General features: G+C 53.1%; 1 protein-coding gene across 3 annotated transcripts; it reads right to left on the reverse strand.

Moving 5' to 3' along the window:
* Positions 1-607: 607 nt before the first annotated feature.
* Positions 608-21,675, reverse strand: Narf (nuclear prelamin A recognition factor). 3 transcript variants are annotated; one of them, XM_046463147.2, is made up of 11 exons: positions 21,544-21,675; positions 20,189-20,269; positions 16,095-16,238; positions 13,715-13,847; positions 11,496-11,630; positions 7,838-7,956; positions 6,432-6,558; positions 4,747-4,810; positions 3,805-3,942; positions 3,431-3,588; positions 608-1,890 (listed from the first exon to the last, which is right to left on the reverse strand). In XM_046463147.2, the coding sequence occupies exons 1-11, from the start codon at positions 21,568-21,570 to the stop codon at positions 1,658-1,660; spliced, it is 1,359 nt and encodes a 452-aa protein (XP_046319103.1). In that variant the 5' UTR covers positions 21,571-21,675; the 3' UTR covers positions 608-1,657. The 3 variants fall into 3 exon arrangements, with proteins under 3 accessions (XP_046319103.1, XP_046319104.1, XP_046319105.1); XM_046463148.2 differs by lacking the exon at positions 20,189-20,269; XM_046463149.2 differs by lacking the exon at positions 16,095-16,238.
* Between the last annotated feature and the right edge of the window lie 1,463 nt (positions 21,676-23,138).

Consider the following 23,138-nt stretch of genomic DNA (forward strand, 5'->3'; position numbering starts at 1 on the left):
GCTCTGCGCCGGGAACTGGCCACCCCATAGCTGTCCTTAACCTCACCCACAGAACTGCTCCTTAAGGACTGGGGGTTGTGGCCCAGAAGTACAGCAGGTGCTCGGCGTGTGCCAGGCCCTGGGTTCCAGCAACCAGCACCAAGAAATGAGTAAAGATGAAAATCATGAAACTAGAGGCAGCTGTTCCCTTTGACCCTCCCAGTCAAACTGAAGTTTGATGGAGAAGTTTGGGATGTGCCAGAGATGCTACCCAAATCCCACTGTCTGTTACACAGAGATCCAGTGCAAGCTTAAATTGTTCCCCAGGTGACTCACTTCTGGGAGTTCTTGGGGGAACCATGTAATCCCTCTCTGAAAACAGGCTTTTAAAAATGCATAGAGCCACAATCCTCCATCATCCCCAGAAAGGCCCCCATCTTAGAGGCCAGTCCCTCCGTGGCAGCTGTTGGCTGCACTGTGATGGTACTAGGAAGTTCCCTGCTCAGCCTCCTTCTGGAGGGAGGCAGGACTCCCCACTGAACCTGCACCAGGAGGCTGCCCAGGTTCAGGTGTGGAAAGGGAGGGGACCCATGCTGCAGCCCAGCCAAGTGGGGGCTCCACACTCAGGCCCTTTTCAACTGTTTATTCCACATCAGTTACTTCAGGGGATGGACACTCGACTGTATAGAGATTGAAAGCAAAAAATATACAGTTTAACATGTGTCAGTCACCCACCTAGACAGGCACACGGCACAACACAACACAGGATGAAGGCAGCCTAACGTGTGGAAGCGTCACACACATTAAGGAAACTCAAGTGCTGCATAAGGCCATCTGTGGGCCTCAGCACCTCCACCTCCAGGATGAGCCCAGCGCAGCATCCGGGATTCTGAGAGCAGTCCTATTTGGAGACACTGCTTTCTCCTTGTCCTTAAGGCGAGCTCACGGGGCAGTTCAGCCAGGGCTGAAAGGGACCATCAACAAGCAGAGGGCTTCGCTGTCCCACCTGCTGTAGGGCTGGGTGGGCCTCTGGCTCTCCCCCTGGCCCTGTGATGGTACTGATGTTTTGGGGATGCTCCCATGTCCTCCCTCCCACCCCCCAACTCTGCTCCCGATGACAATCACCCTCATCAGGCCTCTCCCCCTGCAGCAAGTCCAACTCAGACTGAATGCACAAGGTCAGGCCGGGTCTGAGGGGCCAGTGCACAGGCCCCCAGCTGGCCACGTGTGGCCCCAGCAGGGTGGTGGTGCTGCACTTTGGTGGCCCAGGAACATGGCCCACTGGTGCCAGAACTCTCGGTCATTGTTAGAAATGTCTATAAGCGAAAGCAGGAGCCAAACCAGGCCAGGAGGCTGGGACTGTGCTGCCTGCCCCAGTGGCCCTGCTGCTGCCACTTCTGCAGCGGCCATCGCCAAGGAATGCAGACTGCATACCTGGCCTTGACTCTTCACAAGACACCGCTTAGATTTTTTTTTAACCCTAAAAGACAGTGCACCATCTTGGTTCTCGCTCTTTGGATTTTTCATACAACCTTAGGATAAAAGGACACCGCCTCCCCCCACGCTGTGTCGGGCAGCAGAGGACTCTCACAGCCAGCCAGACTCAGCAAGCTGTTTCTTGGAGACCCACCCTCCAGCACAGAGCAGCCCTCCTGTGGAGGGGCTGTCCCAGCTTCTTTCACCACCTAATGTCCAGGCTGCCCAAGCAGCGCACTGGGCTCAGGTGTGTGGCGTGAGGCACTTCCTGAGCACCAGGGGAGCCCAGCCACGCTTGGTACATCTCCTGCAGGTGTGCACTGGTCTCTGGGGGCTGCACAGGGATGTCAGCGTAGATGCTCTCCATCTGCCGCAGCAGGGTCTTGTCTGAGTGCCCGTCCTCAGTCTGCGCTTGGCCTCTGCCACTCAAGCACCCTGAAAGGCACACACAGGCAACTGCTGCTTCCTATGGGAAAGTCAGTCTCTGGGAGGCACTGGGAGACAGTCTGGGGCAGGCGAGGAGCGGGGGGCAGAGCAGCTGCACACCCACACACTGTCTGCACAAGCACCTGGCTCCTGCTATCAGTGCTGCTTACTCTCTAGCCTGTATACGATGTCTTCATCAATAGTAGCAAAATTCACTTAATGAACCAGCAGTGGCTCATGCTTGTAATGCCAGCAGCTCAGGAGACTGAAACAGGAGGATTGCAAGTTCAAAGCCAGCTTCAGCAACATTGAGGCACTAAGCAAAAGTGAGATCCTGTCTCTAAATATAATACAAATAGGGCTGGAGATGTGGCTCAGAGGCTAAGTACTCAATCCCTGGTACTCCCTTCCCACCCACCCACCCCAAAAGAACCAGTAGTGGCCAGGGTGCAGCTCTATGGTAGAGCACTTGCCTCACGTGCACAAGGCCCTGGGCCCATCCCCAGCACCACCTCCAGCACAGCAAATCAGAAGCAAACTTCCACAGGCCTAAACCTCACTCTCCATGAAGCCAGGGCAGCAGGCAGCCCAACTTGTGGTCTCCACCGTCGGCACACGTGGACACACACTCCCAAAGGCCCTGCCTCACTGGCCACCTGTCCCCACTCCTGCCCCTGGCAAGCTTTGTGAGCTCTGCACCTGACCCCCCACACCAGCTCTCTACCCTCCACCCTCCCCTAACTCGAGCTGGTGTCCCTCCTGGCTCCTCCGGGTCACGGAACAGTACACCGCTGTCTCCTGCCTGGCCTTCCCTAGCGTCTGTAGTCCTCGTTGGCTCACCCTGGGTCTCTCTAGGAACCCTGCTCTCATGCACCCATGTTACTTCACCCTGGGGACACAGACATCCCTAGTTTCCAAGTCAGCACCCTGCAGAGTAGGTGGGCCATCATGGGCCAGGGGCTCTTTGTCCTCCTGACAGCCACACCTGCATCAGGGACCCCTGTCCATCTGGCTCTGGTCTGCTCTGTCCCCTCACTGGGACCCTGTCATCACCTGCCTGTGTTACCCCTCTGCACGTCAGGAAGCTCCTCAAACACAGGGCTCTCATGAGCCCTCAGATATGGCTCTCCTCAGCTCCGGGAAGCCTTGGTCCCCAGAGCCTGGCAGTACACAGGCCACCACGTGAGCTGCTCTGACCTGGTACACACACCTCCCCCAGGGAGCTCTGAAGGCCATGTGTAACTGCCCACTCCTTTCCCCCTGGTACTGGGGACTGAACCCAGGGGTACTGCACCACTGAGGCGCACACTCAGCCTTTTTTATTTTATGTTGAGACAGCCAAGCTGTCCAGGCTGGCCCTGAACTTGAGCTCCTCCTGCTTCAGGTTCCAGAGTCCTTGGGAGCACAGGTTTGGGTATGCCACGTGCCCAGCTTCCCTACATGACAGGGAGTGAGGACGAGAGAGCGAGCACAGCCAAGGCCATCATGGGGCAAGCACAGAGCTGGGGGGCTGGGGGGCTGTCTGGGCGGGCTCTGCTCCGCAGCTCACCTCTGGGACATGCGAGGACCTCCACGAAGTGGTACGGGAACTTGCCCTTCTTGAGCTTTAGGATCATGTTCTGGATATTCCTAAAGCCGTAAGCAGCAGCGAAGCGTAACAGAACCTCCCCGTCCTTTTCCAGGGTGACCTCCTGGAAGTCTTTGTTTCTATAAAACAAATGACATGGATTTTGACTGCAGAATTGTCTTTCTGTGACTTGAGGGTCCTTTTCCAATCTGAGTTGGGAATGTCAGCCAGATGAAGTCTGGGTCAACACACAAAAGGCCTTTTGGTGGACTGGCAAAGCCTCTCCCACGCCACCCATGCTGTGCCCAACTGCCCTGCTGCCCGCAGGAGGCCTGCTGCAGACAGCCCACCCGCACCTCAGGGCACGGTAGGTGATCTCCTCCACGTGCTCGTTGAACAGCTCCTTAGCCGCGTGTCTGAAGACGTGGGCCAGGTGCCCGTCAGAGCCGGCTCCCTCGTGGCGCCTCACTGTGGCCTCCTTCATGTCTCCAAACCTCACCAGGCAGAGGGAGAGAAGTCCTCCTTAATGATGATGGGAAGCCACAGTGCAAGCCAACCCGACACCCCAGGGTCCCAGGCCGAAGGGCGCCACTGAAACCAACCACAGCCTCTGGAAACTTAGATTTGGGGAGTCACATTCTTAAGGAGTGCTAACAGTTGGCACAAAGTCTCCTCCTGCGCCTGGTCTGAAGCTGCAGGAGGGCTGTGCTTGTTGCTGGACCATTCATTCACTTCCTTCTCCAGTTGCATGAGCAATAGGAGGGACGAGGACCAAGCACCCAAGTGACACAAGAGCACATCTGCCTGTGCTGAGCCACAGCGAGAATGCTGGGTCATCCCCGGCCTAGGTGCAGACCCTGCCTGGCACTCAGGGTGAAATTCCATGAGCCTCAGTCCCATCTCCCATAACAGACAACAGCTGGGAAGAGGGCAAGCAGACAGCCTTGCGACCCTGGCTGGCCACCAGGTGGAGACCAGCTGCTGCGTCCTTGGCTCCAATGGCCCTGAGGAGCAGAAGCAGCAATGCAGAGGTAGGTCTTGCCGCCCTGCATCCAGCCCGCCCCTTCCTTGAGGGCTTGGTGTGCCCATCCCACACAGACGCCAACCCTGGCAGCCCAGAGTCCTGACCACTCCAGTTCAAGCCAGGAGGATGGCTGTGGGTTTTGACAGGGCCATGGGCAGCCCCATCTCAGGGCTCAGGCGCTCTAGTCACAGAGCAGTAAAGCCTGGGGCTAGCAGGGGCGGCTTGAGAGTTTGCAGGTGGCCCTGCCCAGAGACCCCCCCCAGAAGCCACTTACAGGGTATCCACTGCAGCATCTTTCACAGAAAGGTCACTTTGCTCCATTATCTGAGCAACTTCACCTGCAGACAAACAAGAAGCCTGAGATACTACGAGGACAGAGGGTCCAGGCCCTTGTGCTGTTCCTCCTCTGGGGGAGTCTGGACTAGTGACCCTGGACCCCTCAGCACAGAGCAGCAGCAGACTCGGGGGAAAAACACAAACAACAGGCCAGGGTCTGAGCCTCCCTAAGCCTTGGCACCGAGGGCTTAGGGGTGGCTCCAAGTCATCTCCAGGTGGCATGCTTCTGCGCACAGCCAGCATGCACTGAGGTACCTCAAACCAGCTCACTCGCTCTTGTCTTTTTGGTGCGGGGGGATTGAGCAAGGAGTGCTTTACCACCAAGCCACATCCCCAGCCCCGTTTCTATTTTTGTTTTGAGATAGGGCCTCACTAAGTTAGTGAGGCTGGCCTCAAACTTGCAATCCTCTCGCCTCAGTCTTCTGAGTTGCTGGGATTATAGGTGTGCGCCACCACACCCCGCTCTATGTGACCTCCTCACGAGGTGTCTGGTGGAAACAGAGCCCCTTAAACGGCTGCCAAGGTGTCAGGGACACAGTATGCAGCGTGAAGACCGCAAATGTGGTGCAGCTGCGTGCAGTGCAGTAAACCCAGCTGTACTCGGAGGCTGAGGCAGGAGGACCACAAGTTCAAGGCCAGCCTAGACAACTTAACAGGTCCCTGCAAGTAAGAAAGTGAAAGAAAGAAAGGAAGAAAATCAAAAGGACTGGGGATGTAGCTCAGTGCTAGCACATCCCAGGTTCAACCCCGTCTGTACACACACACACACCAACAGGGCTGAGAGCTTAGTGGTGGAGTGCCTGCCTGCCTTCATGCTTGAGGCCCAGGGTTCCATCCCAGCACCAAAATAAAAATTGCTCGATGTGTTCTCTGTGCAGGCTGTACCTTTCCAGCATGAGCACATGGCCACTGGCCATTTGCTAAGGAAGTAGAGGACAGCACCACAGTGACCCTGAGTCCCTTCTGCCACGTCACTCCCACAGGGTGCACCCCAAAGGTGGAGACCTTCCTGTAGGGATTGGCTTGCTAGACTTCCTGGCCACGCCAAGAGGGGAATACCTACACTCCAAGTTTTTCCTAAGAGCCTGCCACTCTGCCTGACCACAACTGGTCTCACACCTGGAGATCAGTTTCCAGCATGGGATTCCAGCCTTCTTCTAGCTTCCCCAGTGACCTCAGCGGGCTTTCTTCCAGCCGGGAAAAAGGAAAGCAGCTGGTTCGCCTAGAGAACCTGCAGGCCTAGCAGTCCACTGGTTTGGGAGATAATTCCTATCCCCAGGTTGAGTACCTGCCTGCTCTGCTGGTGTGTACAGCAGCACCCCTGGGCTAGTGGGCAGGCAGGACCCCTGGGCAGGGCCCTGCTGTTTTCTCCATGAGAGCTCCACTGTGCCTAGGGCAGACTTAGCAGGCCTCCTGTGGTCAGGCAGGACTCCCTAAAGGGCAGCAGGTGACACAGGCCACAGCCACACTGCCCCCGGGGTTCTCCTAGAGACTCGAGTACTGAAGACATGGAGGAAGCAAGGTTGTACCAGCGCCAGCTCTCCCTTCTCAACCCGAGGGCCCTCAGCACTGGCCAATCAAAGAGCCAGCCAGTGTCCCGGCACAGCCCTGCCCGCCTCTCACCTGATGTCAGCACACAGTCAGCACCCTGGGCACCGTGCGCAGCAGAGAGCCCCTCTCGCAGAGCCTCCAGCTTCTTGTCGTAGCAAGGGGCCACAACTACGTGGAAAATCTTCTCTGGGGCCAGGTTCTGTGGAGGAGAGTGCCTCATGCTGAGGGCTGGCGGAAGCTGCTCACTGCCCCCCTCCACGTGTGGCACGGGGGTGCTGGCTCTGGGTCTGACCCCCGGCTCCAGCTCGCTCTCACCCCCTCCTGGTCTGCTCCAGCACTGCGCCTGCACCTCTGCTGCCTCACCTGAAAGGGGCTGGCTCACAGAGGGAACCTGCAGGCCCAGCAGCCCTGGGAGCGGCCCTCCAGAACCAGGAGGGCAGAGCCTGCCTCCAGCACTGTGCACACAGGGCAGGACAGGAAGAACAGGCGTGTGCTCCGTCTCCTGAGGCTGTCCCCTGGGGCCTTGGTGTGAGGAGCAGGTACCCAAGGCTGGACCAGAACTGGGGCAATGCTGATGAGGCCCAGTTCAAAGGCCCTGCTGGAGGCAGGGGCGGAGCCTGAGAGGAAGCCTGCCTTGATCACAGCTCACCAAGAGGTGAGGGGAGAGGTGGCTGCAGGCCGGTTCCCCAGCAGGACCTGCAAGGGATCCACAGCTTTGGGATCCAGCCAGGGGAGGGCAGGGCTGGCAGCAGGAGAGACAAACAGGGGCAGGGCAAGGGCAAGGCAGAATGGCCCAGGGTGTGCTGTTCTGTGCCCCTGACACCTGTCAACTATGGTGACCTTATGAAGCAAAGGTCCCCTGTGGCTGAAACCACAAGGCTGCCAGGAGAGTGGCTTTTCACAGCTGGCTTCCAGGGTCTGGAAGACCCTGTTATTGTCCTCTTCAGTTGCCATGACACCGGTGGGACAGTGCCCCCAAGGAGGACAACAGAGCAGGAGCAGTGGCACGCAGCACAGTGATCCATGGCTGCCTCCAGACACCAGGGGAGGCAGGGGTGAAGGAGCCCCAGGCTGGGACTCGGGCTGCCTCATGGAGGACAAGGTCAAGGCCATGGCTGAATCTCACAAGGAGTCACGTGGCACCCATGGTCTGAGGGGCAGCCAGGACAGAAAGGAGGCTGGTTTCCTGAGTGACAGTAGTCCTCAGCCTCCAGGCACAATCCCCACCAGGCCTCCATGGTGAGCCTGGCCCAGAAGTAAGGAGGCATCACCTAAAGTGTTTCTATGAGGGCCAAAATGGGCCCAGGAGAAAAAGAATAAGAAGAAAGGAAGAGATTATAACAAGAGAGAGGCAGAGGTGGGCATTGGCAGAAAGGGTGACACGGGATCCTCACCAGAAGCCACAGCTCCCAGGAGTTCACCTGGACATAAGGGTCACCTCCCAACCAACACGCTGCCCTCTGAAAGGATCAGCTTACCTGCTGTTTGGCAAAGTAATCCTTCACCAAGGAGCCCATGACCTGCTGAGGGGACTTGGCAGCACACAGGTGGGGAGTAACAGGGTGTCCCAGCACCCGCTCAGCGTATCGGACCCAGCCTGGGGAGGAGAGTCCACAAGGTCAGCTGCAGCCTCGTCAGGGGTTCACACAGACTGCCCACCACGACCTGCCCTCCACAGCTCAGGCAGTGGGCTGGGAGTCCTCAAGGTTTAAGGGTGCTGAGAAGTGGGAAGCACCCTGTGGGCCTCAAACTGAGAGCAACAGTCAGGAGAAGGCAGAGCGGGGGCAGCAGGCCCCGCCAGGAGTGAGAAGGAGACGCTCTGAGGAGCAACTCAGAACAGCCACTGGACCAAGCCTGCGAGGTTTGCCGTGCCAGGCGTGGAGTTCTTGCACCTGAGGCAAGTGGCCACGCACAGGTGGGAGAAGCCCAGCACTCTGTGCTGACCCTGCTGGAAATAAGCCCAAAGACTGTCCACTGTTTAAATCAACAAAACAAGAAACTTAAGCCCCTGAATGAATCATCAATAGCAAAGCAGGCACTGTGATCATTTCTTCTTCAGTTCAATGAACTTCTACCCCCCCCATGGACCATGGCTGCTGTGGTGGTCTCCAGGAGTGGGCACAGGCCAGGGAGGTCAGCTGACCACCCGGCCTACAGTTCTGCCTGCAGGAGCCAAGGCTTGCTCCCCCAACACTGGGTGCAGCCTGGCAAGAGGGCCCGACCCCATGGACACGTACCCAGTATGCACACAAGAGCATGAGCACTGCTGGAGGGCACTGAGGCCCAGGACATCCACTGCCCCCATGCAGAAAAGGGCAGGCAGGCCCCTGGGCAGGCCTGCCAAGGTGAGCGAGAGCCATCAAACTCAAACCTCAGGTGCCCCCACGACGCAGCCTCGACGCCCTCCAATCCGCGACAGGTGCATACAACAATCGTCCTGAAAAAGAACCACCTGCAGGGCAGTGTTTGGCAGGCCCGAGGGCCACCCCTGGACCCCAGCAGAGAGGCACATGCCCAGGACGCAAGCTCTCAGCACTCCTGCACTCGTGTTGCTGGGTGAAGCTTTACAGGCCTCAGACACTAAACAGGACCAAGCAAAGCCCCAGGAGGTCGGGCCCCCAGAGGAGGTTTCCTGACCACCACGCGAGAGGTGGCAGGGGAGACAGGCTGTTAGGAGCAGCAGATCCTCAGAGGCACCCCTCATGTGTGAAGCACTGCTGCTGAGCACCTGCCACGGATGGAGGCCCTGCCCATCACCATGAGGGCAAAGCTGTGGGTCCCACCCGTCACCTCTGGCCCTGAGTCTCCACACGTGGGGGTCTAGCCACTGGGGACTTAAGTCAGGAAACATTTCGGGAACAGCCCTTGGCCAGCCAAGGCCCAATTCTAGGGAGAAGCAAAGCCAGCAATCTTGGCGTTGCTTCAGCCTCCCTGTCAGCAACAAATCACAGAAAAGTTCTGGTTTTGAAGCAGAGCACACCAAATCATCTCCTTGGACTGTGGAGGTGCTGTAAACCTTAGCCATGATGGTCACAGTTCTGACACATGAGAAAAACCGTCATTAACCAGGAAGAGCATTCCAGAATCCAGACTAGGAAATCAACAGTCGGATTCATTAAACACAGCAAACCTCAAGCTAAGATGGGTAGCCAAGGGTTGGTCTGCAGCAGGTGACCCAAGCAGAGAAAGGGCTCAAGGACACTGCTTGAGGAGAGCCTGGTGCCTCATCCAGCACTGCCAGCTGAGGACGCACAGGGCTTGTGGCCTCTGCACCTATCAGGAGCTTTTCCAGGGAGTCATCCCAGGCTCTTCCCCAGGCCTCCACACAAGGAATCAAGAGGCATCTGTTGGCTTGGGGCTGGCAAAGAGCAGGAAGCTGTCTGCCCTGCTGACAGGAACCAAGGGCCATCCCGGCGTCTCCTTCTCTGATTAGGGTAGAACTGACCCACACACCGAGGAGACATGGCACCTCAGGTTTATGGGTGGTCAGCGGCTGAGTCTCCAGTGCAGCTTCCTGGGTGGGGGACTTCCTCTTCCCGGCTTTAGCAGAGGCAGATGCCCCTCCACACTCTGAGCAAACTCCAGGCCATCCCCACCTGCTTTACCAAATCACAGCCCTGAGGGTGCCCACTGCCAGAAGACCCCGCACAACGAGAGGCCAGCTAGGCCCCACACTTGGCCACTTCTGAAATGGCACTGCCCACGCCCAGGTAGACAGCAGGCTGCCATGCTGGCAGACCCATGGGCGTGGAGCACGTTCGCCTGAAGGTCGCTGGCCACTGCTCCTACCAGGGCTTCATCCCTGCTAATGGTGAAAATTTAAAAGGGGTGGAGAAAATGCTCATTTTGTCCAGAATTGAAAAACTGTGATAAATGTTACCTGCCGTGGTTTGCATGTCCCCATCAAAAATCAGGCTGAAGCCAACCCACCATGGGGTATCAAGACAGGTCAACTGTGTCCACCTGGTGTCTGGAGGGGGCCCTGGGCTTGGAGCTGCCCCTCTCCTCCTACCTGACAGGGCAAGATCTCCCCATGCAGGGCCTGCTCCTGAGCCCCAGCGTCAGTGACTATAGCAGGGAGTGGGCCAAGACAGTACCTAGGTGTTGACTCCACGCTCAACTAATGGAACAATAGCTGAAAGTGCTCCCCAACAGAACCTGAGTATCAGTGTCAGGAACTGTTTTATCCTACGATCTTCTTTAAAGCTGGGAAAAGATAAATGTCATGTCATCTGTAATTGTTTGATAATGAGATTATCTGAAATAATTTTAAGAATATAATTGATTTTTATTAAAACACAGTATTGGGGCTGGGGATGTGGCTCAAGCGGTAGCGCGCTCGCCTGGCATGCATGAGGCCCGGGTTCGATCCTCAGCACCACATACAAATAAAAATGTTGTATCCGCCAAAAAATAAATATTAAAAATTCTCTCTCTAAAAAAAAAAATAAATAAATCACAGTATTCTTGCCCCACAAATCTTACAAATGTATAAATGAAAATAAATTAAGGAGGGGCTGGGGATGTGGCTCAAGCGGTAGCGCGCTCACCTGGCATGCGTGAGGCCCGGGTTCGATCCTCAGCACCACATACAAACAAAGATGTTGTGTCCGCCGAAAACTAAAAAATGAATATTAAAATATTCTCTCTCTCTCTTTAAAAAAAGAAAAAAAAGAAATGAAATTAAGGGCTGGGATGTAGCACTTGCCTTGCGCATGTCAGGCCCTGGGTTCAATCCCCAGTGTAGAACAAAAGTCAAAAACATAGCACAGGGGGGCTGGGGATGTGGCTCAAGCGGTAGTGTGCTCGCCTGGCATGCGTGCGGCCCGGGTTCGATCCTCAGCACCACATACAAACAAAGATGTTGTGTCCGCCGAGAACTAAAAAATAAATATTAAAAATTCTCTCTTTCTCTCTCTCTCTCTCTCTCTTTAAAAAAAAAAAAAAAAAAAAAAAACATAGCACAGCCACAGGCTATCCCTGAACTACCTCTGAACTACCCAGCTGATAAACGTTGCTCACGTAGACAGCACTGGGCTGGACACCCCCACTCTGCGAGGCCGCGAGGGACGAATGCCAAACCCACCACCCACCCACCTGCCGAGTGCCCACGCCTACCCCAGCCCAGGGACTGACCTGGGCAGGCAGAGGTCAGCATGGGCAGCGCACGCTGTTCCTCGTTGTGCTGATGGAACCGACGCACAAACTCTTTCTGGCTCTCCAGGATGCTCAGGTCTGCAGCTATCGAGGTGTCAAACACGTAGTGCACCCCTGTAGGAGAGAGGGGCGCTGTCTCCACCCATGGGGACCAGGGTCTGCCTGAGCCCAAGGGGCCACAAGTCTTGGCTCGACTCTAACTAAGGGCCAGTTCAGGACCGAGGATTTTAATTTTTTTTTTTTTAAATAAGCATATATCACTTTTACAATACAATACATACACTCTGTCTCCTGCGTCTCCCTTTCTGTACGTCTATGTTAGTAGAACTATCTTACAGCACTCCATGTGTAAGCCAATGGGGCATCATAAGATATGTAAAGCATTCTCTTCTAACTCAGTGGCACATTAAAATTTCAGTCTGGCCAGGCACAGTGGCTCATGCCTGTAATCCCAGCAGCTCGGGAAGCTGAGGCAGGAAGATCTCGAGTTCAAAGCCAGTTTCAGCAATGGTGAGGCACTAAGAAACTCAGTGAGACCCTGTGTCTAATAAAATACAAAAATTGGGCTGGGGATGTGGCTTAGTGGTTGAGTGCCCCTGAGTTCAATCCCCAGTACCCCAAAAATACATAAATATTATGAAATTCAAATTTTTTACTTTAGAAGAAACCAGTTTTCTTTGTTAAGATCTAACAATTACACACTGACAAGCCTCCACACCACACTCCAGAGCACCGACTGCTCTGCTTTTGTTTCGTCTGGTGGGCAAGGCCAGCCTGAGCTCCCGGGGACTGGCCGGATATAGGAGCACCTGGATGAGTTCACACGTGGCTGCTGGGTCTCGGCTGCAGCTCTTAAGGCCCTAAATCACCTGCCAGCAGAAACCACCACTCACCAAGAACACCAAGGAGGAATGGGGCCAGAAGCTGCTGCTCAGCCCTCGGGCCTGCCTGCGGATGCTATTCCAAGGGTCTTGTGACAACTGTCCCACACTACGCTTACTCTTTACAAAGCCCTGTCTGGCCAATGACTCAGCTCTCCTCTGTCCTCTCTGCCCGCCTGCTGGCTGCCATGCCAAGAGGATGCTCAAGGGCTCTGTGACACCACCACTCAAGGACCGGGCAAACAGACCACTCGGGAGCCCTGTGGCCGTGCCAGGAGCAGCTCCAAGTCTCAGCAGTCTTAGTTCCCTTTTGACATTCTCCATCTTGACTGTACTCTCTTTTTTGGTACTGAGGGCTGCTTTACCATGAGCTACATTCCCAGTCCCTTCTAAATTTTTTTTTTCTGGTATCGGGAATTAAACTCAGGGGCACTCAACCACTGAGTCACATCCCCAGCCCTATTTTGTATTTTATTTAGAGTCAGGTCTTGCTGAGTTGCTTAGTATCTTGGGGTTGCTGAGGCTGACTTTGAACTTACAATTTTTCTCCTGCTCAGCCTCTGAAGCCACTGGGATTACAGGCATGTGCCACCATGCCCAGCTACCTTTCACTTTTTAAAATTTATACCCACAGTCTCTTTACTGTTTTTCATTTTGAGATGGGCTGGCTAAGTTGTCCAGTTTGGCCTTGAACTTGAGACCCTCCTGCCTCAGCGTCCAGAGGAGCTGGGATTGCAAGCATGGCCCCTGAGCTGGCTTGATTATATTCTTAAACTACCACCTATCACTCCTCACATAAAGAATACCTGCCTAGGGGTGGGATGGTAGCTCAGTGGTAGAGAGCCAGCCTAGCATGTCTGAGGCACCGGGTTCGACCCTCAGCACCACATAAATAAATACAATAAAGGTATTGTGTCCATCTGCAACTAAGAAAAAAAGAACACCTGCCTACTCCTTTCTTGGGAAATCGGGCACTCATCATTTCAGACGCTTCTCTATCCAAACGCCTTCCATGAGCTGGCGGCATGGAGGCTGCTGCCAAGGGTGGAGGCCTCCCATACACCCCTGTCCACAGTGCCAGCAGGCACTCGCCTCTAGCTCCAGAGGGATCAGCCCTTCCTGCAACAAACACCTGTCCATGCAGACTAGGGGTTAAGAAGCACCGCCAGCCATCAGTCGAGGTTGGCATACAGGGCAGGGTCGCTTTACATTCCATGAGGTGCTCCTGGAAGTATCTCATTTCTCCTGTGCCCTTGAGATAAAGGGGCCCTTCATGACCTCCAGTTTTAAATCACAGTATTACCAAAGGTGACTCACCAAGACTTTTGAGGAAGCCACAGAGTCTTCTGGATGCATCAGTGACACTGAGGTTGAATTTAGCAGCAAAATAAGGCAAAGACTGAGGACACACAGACACTACCAGCACTCTGTGCTTTGAGGTATCGCATCTCTACAAGAGAAAAGAGTGGTGTCACCTCCATGAAGGGCAAGCTAGACACCTTAAGGAAAGACTCAGCACAAACAGAATGCAATACACGTTCCATGCAAAGACTGTAAACTAGACAAGCGCTGGCAAGCGTGACTCGGAGAAAGGCATCAGGACTGAAACAAGACAATTCACAACACTGGCCCTTAAGTCACAGAAGTCACCAGGTAACAATAAAAATGTATATAAACTTAAATGACTGTCCAAAGGTCAGTCTCCTAGAAACCATCAGGCTAGGTCATTCAGTGGCACACTTTAGCCACTAAAAATTTTAAGTCTGGAAAGAACTGACAAATTGTCCTTTACAAACTCTTCTAGAAAATTTTGACTAGCTGGGCTTTGTGGCCACACCAATAATCCCAGTGATTCGGGAAGCTGAGGCAGAAGGATCACGAACTCAAGGCCAGCCTCAGCAACTTAGTAAGACCCTAAGCAACTCATTGAGATACTGTCCCAAAATAAAAGTTAAAATAAGCTGGGGCTGGGGCTTAGTGGTTAAGTGCCCCTGGATTCAAACCCTGGCACCAAATAAATAAGTAAACTAACTATATACGTGCATTCCTTAGTAAGAATGGCTTTCTTCAAAATGCAAATTAAAATAGTAAGAAACAGATTGGCATAAGCAGTTCAGGGAAATCCCTGGGGAACCACCAGAGCCATCAGACTGAGCACAGCCTGCAACAGCCCTGGAAGCGTCTGCAGCGTGTCACCAAGTGTGAGTGCTGGCCACACACCGAGCACAGCAGAGCCCAGCCCGCACGCGCTTCACATAGCCCCCAGGCACCTGGAACTGGCTCGCCTCTGGACTTCGGAACCCCAATGTCAGGATTTGTCACAGCAGCTGGGTGCAGTTTTGAAGTATTATAGAACATAAACAAGCAATACAACTGTGACTTGCCAATAAACATTCCAAATATCTCCAGCTGAATAATCAGGAGAAAACAGGGACACCTTCTGCTCCTCAGGGTGAACTGCACCCTTGACACCACAGTTATCCCTCTGCATCATGTGTGGGAGTACCAGGGATACAGGCACTTGTAAGGACATTTGCAAAAACTACAGATGCCACAGAATTAGAAGTCTAACCGTACTGTGGAGCGTGCCAGGAGAGAACGCAGGCATCCCTGACTCTAATTCAGCGCCATGGAATGGCTAACGCCACTCTGTTCCCTGACAGGATGAGGCTGAGCAGGTGGAATCAGCTTACAGAGTGTGGTGGGCAGCATGCGGGTGCTATTCAGAACACCCCAGCTGGGCACCAGCAGCTTGCCTTGGACCCCTGGGAGACTGCACACCAGGAAGGGGACACAGGGCGCAGCTAATGCTGACAACACCCAAAACTGGAACCTAAAAGGGTGGATGACTTGTCCAGAAAAATGCCAGAGTGTGAGGCAGAGCACCTGAGGTATCCTGGTGCTGCCCTGCACGAGCACTCACGTGAGCCAGCATTCTGGGTGGGGCACTCTGTGGCAGATCACTTGCCTACCACGCGAAAGGCCCCGGATTCCATCCCTAGAACCCCTCAAAAGTAAACAAAAACCTAAAGATTTTCAAGGCTCTTAAGCACACTGACTACTGACTACATCAGAGAAAAGACCTACCCTACTCTGACATGTGGGTCAGGGCACGATACCTGGGCAAGGTGGGACACACACACACCTCTGTGACAGAGTATGCCAACTCTCTGGGTGCTGTAAATCAAGACCCCAACAACCCCACCACACCTCATTTCTCTTTCTCTTTTATTCATCTTGTTGAAAGATAGTGGCGCCTGGTAGTTCTGTACAGGAGGTCCAAGGGACATGCTGAAGGAGGATTTGGGATCCATCACCGTCCCTGGAGTCCCAGCCTGCCCAAGTCGCACAAGACCATTATCACCCAAGCCTGTCTCGGAAACTCAGACCTGTCTGCTGGACCTCACTAGGCTGTGGCCGCCCTTCCAGCCAGGAGATGAATGTGTGCTGCCAGCCACTCTCCCAGAGTCGGCAGAGGAGTCTGGGCAGGGGTTTTATTCCCCATGGAAGGGCTTAGGGCAAGGCAGACTACAGCAGGGAACAGGAACTTCATGACACCAGGAAAGGCAGAGACATGCATCGATGTCCCAGCAAAGGGTTCCACGTACACGGAGAACAGACTTCACCTCCCCCTTGACCCACCATCCCCAGGTCAGCTCCACAGGCACAGTGACAGCATGCGCTCTGAACATCATACCTTATTAAGGTTCAGAACGCGGAAGAATTCCTTGGTGCTCTGCTGAGACAGCTGGGCTCCTTCCTCTACAGTCAAGCAGCTGTCGCACGCCAGGCAATCACTCAGAAATATCTTGGCATCAGCTAACCTATGGAACTCTCCCTTCTGTGAAGGAAAGCGTCAGTTTTGCATTAACATGTGCTTATTTAGGGAGGGTAATGGCATAAACACAATACCCAGAACTCAAGCTAGGCAGGGAGACAATGGCAGGGCAAGGCCAGTAATTGGCAGCAAGCCCACGATGACAGTCACAGATGGAACCAACCCCAGGACTGTCACATGTGGAAAGAAGATGATACTCCTATGTGCTGTGAGCTGGCCAAGTGGGTCCTTCCCCCATACCCTTCCTCTGCAGCACCTGTGTCCCAGCCACTGGCTTCCCTGCCTGGCTCCCCCGCTCCATGCCTCCTGAGTTCACCTGTCCCATGGCTCCCATGGGTGCCCTGGCTTATCTCCAGGCTCATAATTTGCACAACTCACTTCTAGTTCTGGGTCTCTGGGTCCTCAAACCATCCTGGACTGGGCTGCTGGTGTGCAGACCTGCCCCATCCCCACCTCCCCAGTGACTGCTCACCTGGATGCAGAGAGTGTAGACAGAACTTCAACCCATGCGACCCCTTTGTCCTCTCCTTCCTGACTGGCCTCTATACCTCCCCCTGGCCCTCTGCAGCCTCCAGAGAGATCTGTTAGAACATAAAGCATGTCTTCACTCTGCTTGGAGCCCCCAACCATAGACCCTCACATGGAAGGCTACATCAGCCCTCCTTTTCCCTGGTCCCTGCCACGCTGGCCCTGGCTGTTCTTGTGTCCCTATGCAAATGCTCCTGGAGAACTACAGGCTCACCTAACAAGTTCCCCTCACAGAGAGGGTGTTCCCACACCTGTTTTCTTTGCACCAACTACAAGCATTAATGTTTATCCCACCTCGGTGAGCTTTGTGAAGGTGTAGCTTTGTCTTGATCCTTCTGTTCCCTGCACCTCTACTGCATACAGAAGGTGCTCAGTAAATATTTGGTGGGTGAATATATGAAAATGCTGAGCCAACAGAATCATTTTAGTCAGTAATAAAAGCTCTGGAGGGCATCTAGCCATTCTTTTTTTTTTTTTTTTTTGCTGTTGTAGATGGACAGAATGTCTTTATTTTATTTATTTTCATGTGGTGCTGAGTATGGAACCCAGTGCGTCCCACATGCTAGGCAAGCGCTCTACTGCTGAGCTATAGCCCCAGTCCTATGAAGTTTTTTCCTTAAAACATGATTTGACAGGCTTCGGTGCTGCACCCCTCCTTTGACGGCACACCCTCTAAGGGAGCTCAGGTGGTGGCCAAGTGTCCCTGTGCAGCCTGCTCATCCTGGGGTTTTGCTCTTGCAGATGCAGATCCAGGAGGTCAAATGGAATCAGGAACTGGTATTTTAACAAGGTACCAGATGGAGCCTGCGACTCACAGCAAGAGTCTGGCACCTACATGATCCTGTGGAGAGCACTGAGTTCTACCTGCACTGCCCCCAGGTCATCCAAGGAGATGCCCGTCACCTTCCTTCCTCTTTGCCCCCTCCTTCTGTAGCTGTGGAATTGCAAGAGCCGTCTTCCATTTATCTCATCACGGACAATGCTGCAACTTCACCTCCAGCAGGCACCCACTCCCAAGCCTAGATTGGGGTCCTCTGGTTCCTCTGCCACTTTGCATGGCTCACTCAGGCCTGCAAAGCTGCCTACGTGGCTTCCATCATTTCCTGTGGCTGCTGCATGCATTACCTGCCCTAAAAACAACCTGAGACTTCCCCCTTACTTGAAGAACCCCAGTGGCTTCTTCACGGCCATCAACCTGAACAAGGGGGGCCCCTGCCCCTGCTCAGACCTCTCCTGTTCATGCTCCCAACACTCTTACCAGCTCCTCTCATCCTACAGTGTGCCCATTGCTGAGCTGGTAGGCACATGTGTTATCTCACCCTCACCGGAGCCCTGGGAAGCCAGTAACCCAAGTCGCCACAACTAGATAAAGAACGGGGCCTCACGGGGGTTAGGTTTTTGTGTAGGGTGATGCAACAGAAGGGCAGGCCTGGGAGAAGGCCCCAGGCCTGGCTGTTCCGAGCTCTGGCCCCAACTGGCCCAAGGCTCCAGGTGCTCACTGCCTGTTTTCTGCCCCGCTGCTCCCTATGCCTAGCCTCCACTGCATAGCACCAGCACACAGGCGAGCCAAATTAATGACCATCAGACCAACAGCATATCAGAACTAGTGAACCTAACAAGAAAGATCCTCCACCTGCTCTTCCCATTCTTCCCATGTTGCCAGTTCTCCACTTACAAAATAGGCTCCAGTATTCTGGTTTTTCTTTTCTTTTCTTTTTTTTTTTTGCAGTACTTGGGATTGAATTGAGGGGAACTTTATGTCACTGAATTGCATGACAGGGTTTTGCTAAGTTGCAGAGGCGGCCCTTGAATTTGTGATACTCCAGCCCCAGCCTCCAGAGTAGCTGGGATTATAGGTGTGCACCATCATGCCCATTGGTTCCAGTATTTTCCTATAAAAGACATGACCTTAATCTACCGGCATCATGTCCTTCCCTGTGACCCAGGAACATTGGTAGGACTTACTTGAAATGCTCATTCTGAGCATGAAATGACATATAAAGCTCATCTCAGGCTGGGTATATGGCACTTGCCTATAATCCTCGAACTTGGGAGGCTGAGGCAGGAGGATCACAAGTTTGAGGCCAGCCCAGAAAATTTTGAGACCTTGTCTCAAAAAAAAAGAGGTGGTGTTGAGAGCCACAGCCAAAGGGGCCCCAGCAAACTTCCAGCTGCCAGCAAACTTCCAGCTGCTGGCTGATGATTGGCTCACAGTGGCCCCAGCAACATCTAGCTGATTGGCTCCTCGGCCCCAGCAACATCTAGCTGATTGGCTCCTCTGCGGTGATGCTCATTGGGCTGTTTCCCTGCCCTTTCAGACCACGGAGCTGCTCATTGGGGGACTTTTTTGGCTCCGCCCACGTGACCCAGCCAATCGGCCTCAAGAGCAGGAGGATTGTGGGAGGTGGAGAGAAGCTTGGGTGGGAGAGAGAGGCTTGTGGAAAGCCGGTGGTGGCAGTTGAGGCTCTGAGGGTTTTTCCTGAGAGGCTGTTTTGTTTGGCGTGTGTGGTTCTAAAAATAAAGTTAGTTTCTTTTGACAAGTGGCTCCTGATTGTGCCCAGCCAGACTGCAGCATTTGGTGGCCCGTACGGGGAACCCGCGACCTTGGCGTTATCAGCACCAAATGTTGAGAGCCACAGCCAAAGGGGCCCCAGCAAACTTCCAGCTGCCAGCAAGGTGGGGATGTAGCTCAGTGATAGAGTAAAAGTGGATTCAATCCCAGTACTGAAGGAGAAAAAAAAAGAGCCCAGCTCAGGGGGTGTATCAAATAAACATGACTAAAGAGAATTAAAAACTAGGAACTAAATTAGAAAAGAAACCATGTAAAAATTAAATCTATATAATCATCATGAAATTTGGGTTACCTTATAAATGTCCTATCTCAACTATTGTTTTTTTAAAAAAAAAATTTTGGTGGGGGAGGATCCTGGGGATTGAACCCAGGAGTGCTCTACCACTAAACCACATCCCCACTCCATTTTATTTATTTATTTACTTGGGGTATGCATTGGGGATTTAACCCAGAGGCACTTTACCACTGACCTATATCCCCCAGGCCTTTTTATTTTGAGACAAGGTTCTCCCTAAGTTGCTGAGGCTGTTCTCAAACTTGAGATCCTCCTACCTTAACCTCAGTGCCCACAGCTCAATTCTCATTTTAATGAAAATTTCCGTTAAAAAAGAGTTGAGATTTAAATATCAGAGCACTATTTCTTTGTTCCTAGTGCAGTGTTTTGGCTTGGTATGTTTGAGAAGATAGGCTGTGTGGAAAGAGAGACTTTCCTGCACAAGGCTGTTAGCACCTTCAACTTTACTTCAGTCTTTCTTAGAGAAATGATGTGCATGGTGATATGAACCTCAAACAGAGAAAAACAGCACCAGCCACTTACTTTAGGCTGATACAAAACTAAAAAGTCTATACTTACTTCTCCATTCTCCCGGGCTGGACTTGGTGCATCAACTGACACATTCTCTTGGTCATCTGTTTTTGTTTTTTTACTACATTCCTTAAAAAAACGCAAAAGAATATTTTTTTTTGTTTTTTTTTTTAATTTTTTTTTTTAGTTGTCAATAGACCTTTATTTATTTATATGTGGTCTGAGAATTGAACCCAGTGCCTCACACCTGCTAGGCAAGTGCTCTACCACTGTGCTACAACCCCAGCCCAAGAATATTGTTAAAGAAAAACTTTTAACCTGATTCTCTCCATTAAAAAAAAAAAAAAAAACACATACCTGACCAACTAACCTCATATCCAGAAATCTTTTTTAGAGAAGAAAAGCAACTGTTCTTCAGGATGCCCCCCCACACACACACACACACACTCTCTCAGTCCTTCAACAACACTGTCTGCAATAACTAGGCACTACAAATGAGGTGGCCTTCCAGGCTGCCTTACCTGGAACAGATGCACTTAGGATGTGATGTAACCATTACAAAGAACCTCTCTCAATTCTGTGAGAGAATGTCTCCCACAAAGCATTAAAAAGAAAGTTATACCTAGTATTTATGATGTGATATAATTTTTAAGCAAACAACGGGGCTGGGGTAATGGCTCAGCGGTAGAGCGCTCGCCTTGCATGTGTGAGGCCCTGGGTTCGATCCTCAGCACCACATAAAAAAATAAACAAATAAAATAAAAGTATCAAAAAAATCTGATTTATTAAAAAAAAAAAGAAAAAAAAAAAAAAACCCCTTGCACACGCACTGCGTGGTTGTTACAGGGGATGCAAGGGCCACTGTCAAATTACAGAGCAGAGAGGAGTGCCCGCCCTTGTTTCCCTCTCCACTTTAAAAAAAAAAAAAATCTATTTTAAAGTGATTTTTATGTGGTGCTGAGGACCGAACCCTGTGCCTCACATGTGCTAGGCAAGTGCTCCACCACTGAGTTACGACTTCAGCCCCTCTCTCCCCACTTCCGAACTGTTTAAAAGTTTATGAGCCAGCCGTAGCATTTGTGATTATTGCAAACTGCTCTCGGGCAGAACCGCGACTGGCACAAGGACTCAGAGCCCCAGTTCAGCCACCACCGCCAGACCCGCGATGCGCTCGCCTGCAGCGACCTCCACCAGCGACCCGCCGGGCTCAGCCACACAGACACCCGCGGACTACCAGAGCTGACAGGTGTCAGCAAGCCGCACCCGGCGAGCCGGACCCTGCCGGGCCTTGACCTCCGACCTCCAGCCTCGACATCAATTCGCGACCCTCAGACCCCGCCTACATCCCAGATCTGTCCCGGACCTCCGACCCCAGCTTTGACCACGCCGGGTGCGGCGCCCACCTTCCGCGTGCAGTGCTCACACTTCATCTGGAGCTTGACAGGAGAGAGGCTGGGCGCCCAGGCAAAGCGTAGCACCGATCGACACAGACACCTCCGCCCGCCACCCGCAGCCCTTTGTTGTCTTTGCTCTGGCAAGGCCACACCCCTAAGGGCTGCGTGCGGCCAATGAGAGCACCGAGACAGAGAGAGCCACACCCCTCGGCCAATTAGGAGCGTGAGGAGGACGGTTCGGCGCCCCACACCTATTGCGCGGCCTAGGCCAATCAGAGCGGCAGAAAGGGGCGGGCCCTTTCACAGAGCCAATCAGAGTGTAGAAAGGGGCATGGTCGCCCCTTCCGATCCTCAGGGGCCCTGGTCGAGTCTCCTTGGAGCTTGTGTTTCGTGCTGGGCGTGGGGCAATGACTAAGCCACGTTTATGAGGGCGAGAGGATAGCGCGAGGGCGGTCCGGAGGAAGGCGAGACTGGGCAGTTCCGGGACCCTCCGGCTCCATCAGCTCAGCTTCGGATGCTCCCCCCCCCCCCCGCTCCTTTTGGGCGGAGACGGGACCGCCATGGCCACCCTGCAGTTCGTCACGTAGACCTTGCGAGGGCGTGGTGCGCCTGCGCCGCGGGTTGGACCACGTGGGCGGGGTCTGGAAACTGAAAGTCGGTGTTCAAAGGAGGCCGTTGGTCCCCGGGTCACTGCAGGGAGTTTTGTTTTTGCTATCAGAGAGTGAACCCAGGAGTGCCTAACCAGCCCTTTCCAAGGGTATTGGTATTGGTATCCAGCCCTTAGGCTTCGCGTAACTAAGAACAGTTTTTGTTCCTCCAAGAAATTGGTTCCTGCGGAGCAAAACTCACTTGTACTTATAATGTGCAGGGCTACGTGGAAACAAACATGCTGGGTACAGAATAAGAAATGAAAAACCTAGTCAGGCACGGTGACACGCAAGCCGGAGAATTGCAAGCTCGAGACCAACCTCAATAACTTATCTAAATTCTGTATCAAAATAAAAAGGGCTGAGGATGTAGCTTAGTAGTGTAGCCAGCCGCCTTGGGCTCGCTTTACACAAATCTTCCTTTCACGTGGTAAGTGCTTGGTATCACATGAGGTACACAAGCCTCCTAGGAACAGCCAAAGCTCTACTGTTGGTTATGTAGCTTTGAAATGGTACAAGCACACCGTTTACCTTGTGAATATTTTTGCTGTAATAAGAATTGGGAGCGCATTCTCTGTTCCCTTGGAGAGAGTGGCCTCAGTTCAGACCCACTGAGAACTTCATGACCTCCTTCTACCCGGCAGGAATGTTACAACAAACCTTATCCTTGTACGCCATATACGAGTTACTGACCCCAACACCGGACTTTCATATGCATATTCTGAAGGCTCAGGCTGGGAAAACCCTGGAGCTCCGAAGGCCCCTCCTTCCAGGTCTTGTAACCATGGTACACTTTATGCTTTGAATATAGCCCTTGCCACTCTACCGCTGCAACTTAGAAACTTTTTTTAAATATTTTTTTAGTTGTAGATGGACGCAATATCTTTATTTTATTTATTTATTTTTATGTGGTCCTGAGGATTGGACCCAATGTCTCATACCTGAGAGGCAAGTTTC

This window comes from Marmota monax, unplaced genomic scaffold (genome assembly GCF_021218885.2).
Source record: "Marmota monax isolate L192 unplaced genomic scaffold, Marmota_monax_Labrador192_F-V1.1 WCK01_AAM20220418_F8-fsc00220, whole genome shotgun sequence".
NCBI classification, from domain to species: domain Eukaryota; kingdom Metazoa; phylum Chordata; class Mammalia; order Rodentia; family Sciuridae; genus Marmota; species Marmota monax.

Bases quoted from the DNA above. Each gene is read 5' to 3' on its own strand.
- Narf (XM_046463147.2), bottom strand. From the start codon at position 21,570: ATGAAGTGTGAGCACTGCACGCGGAAG. The intron at 6,559-7,837 runs GTAAGCTGATCC...TCTCCTCCACAG, and splicing joins ATTACTTTGCCAAACAGCAG to AACCTGGCCCCAGAGAAGAT. The intron at 4,811-6,431 runs GTGAGAGGCGGG...GTTTGTCTGCAG, and splicing joins TGACTGTGTGCTGACATCAG to GTGAAGTTGCTCAGATAATG.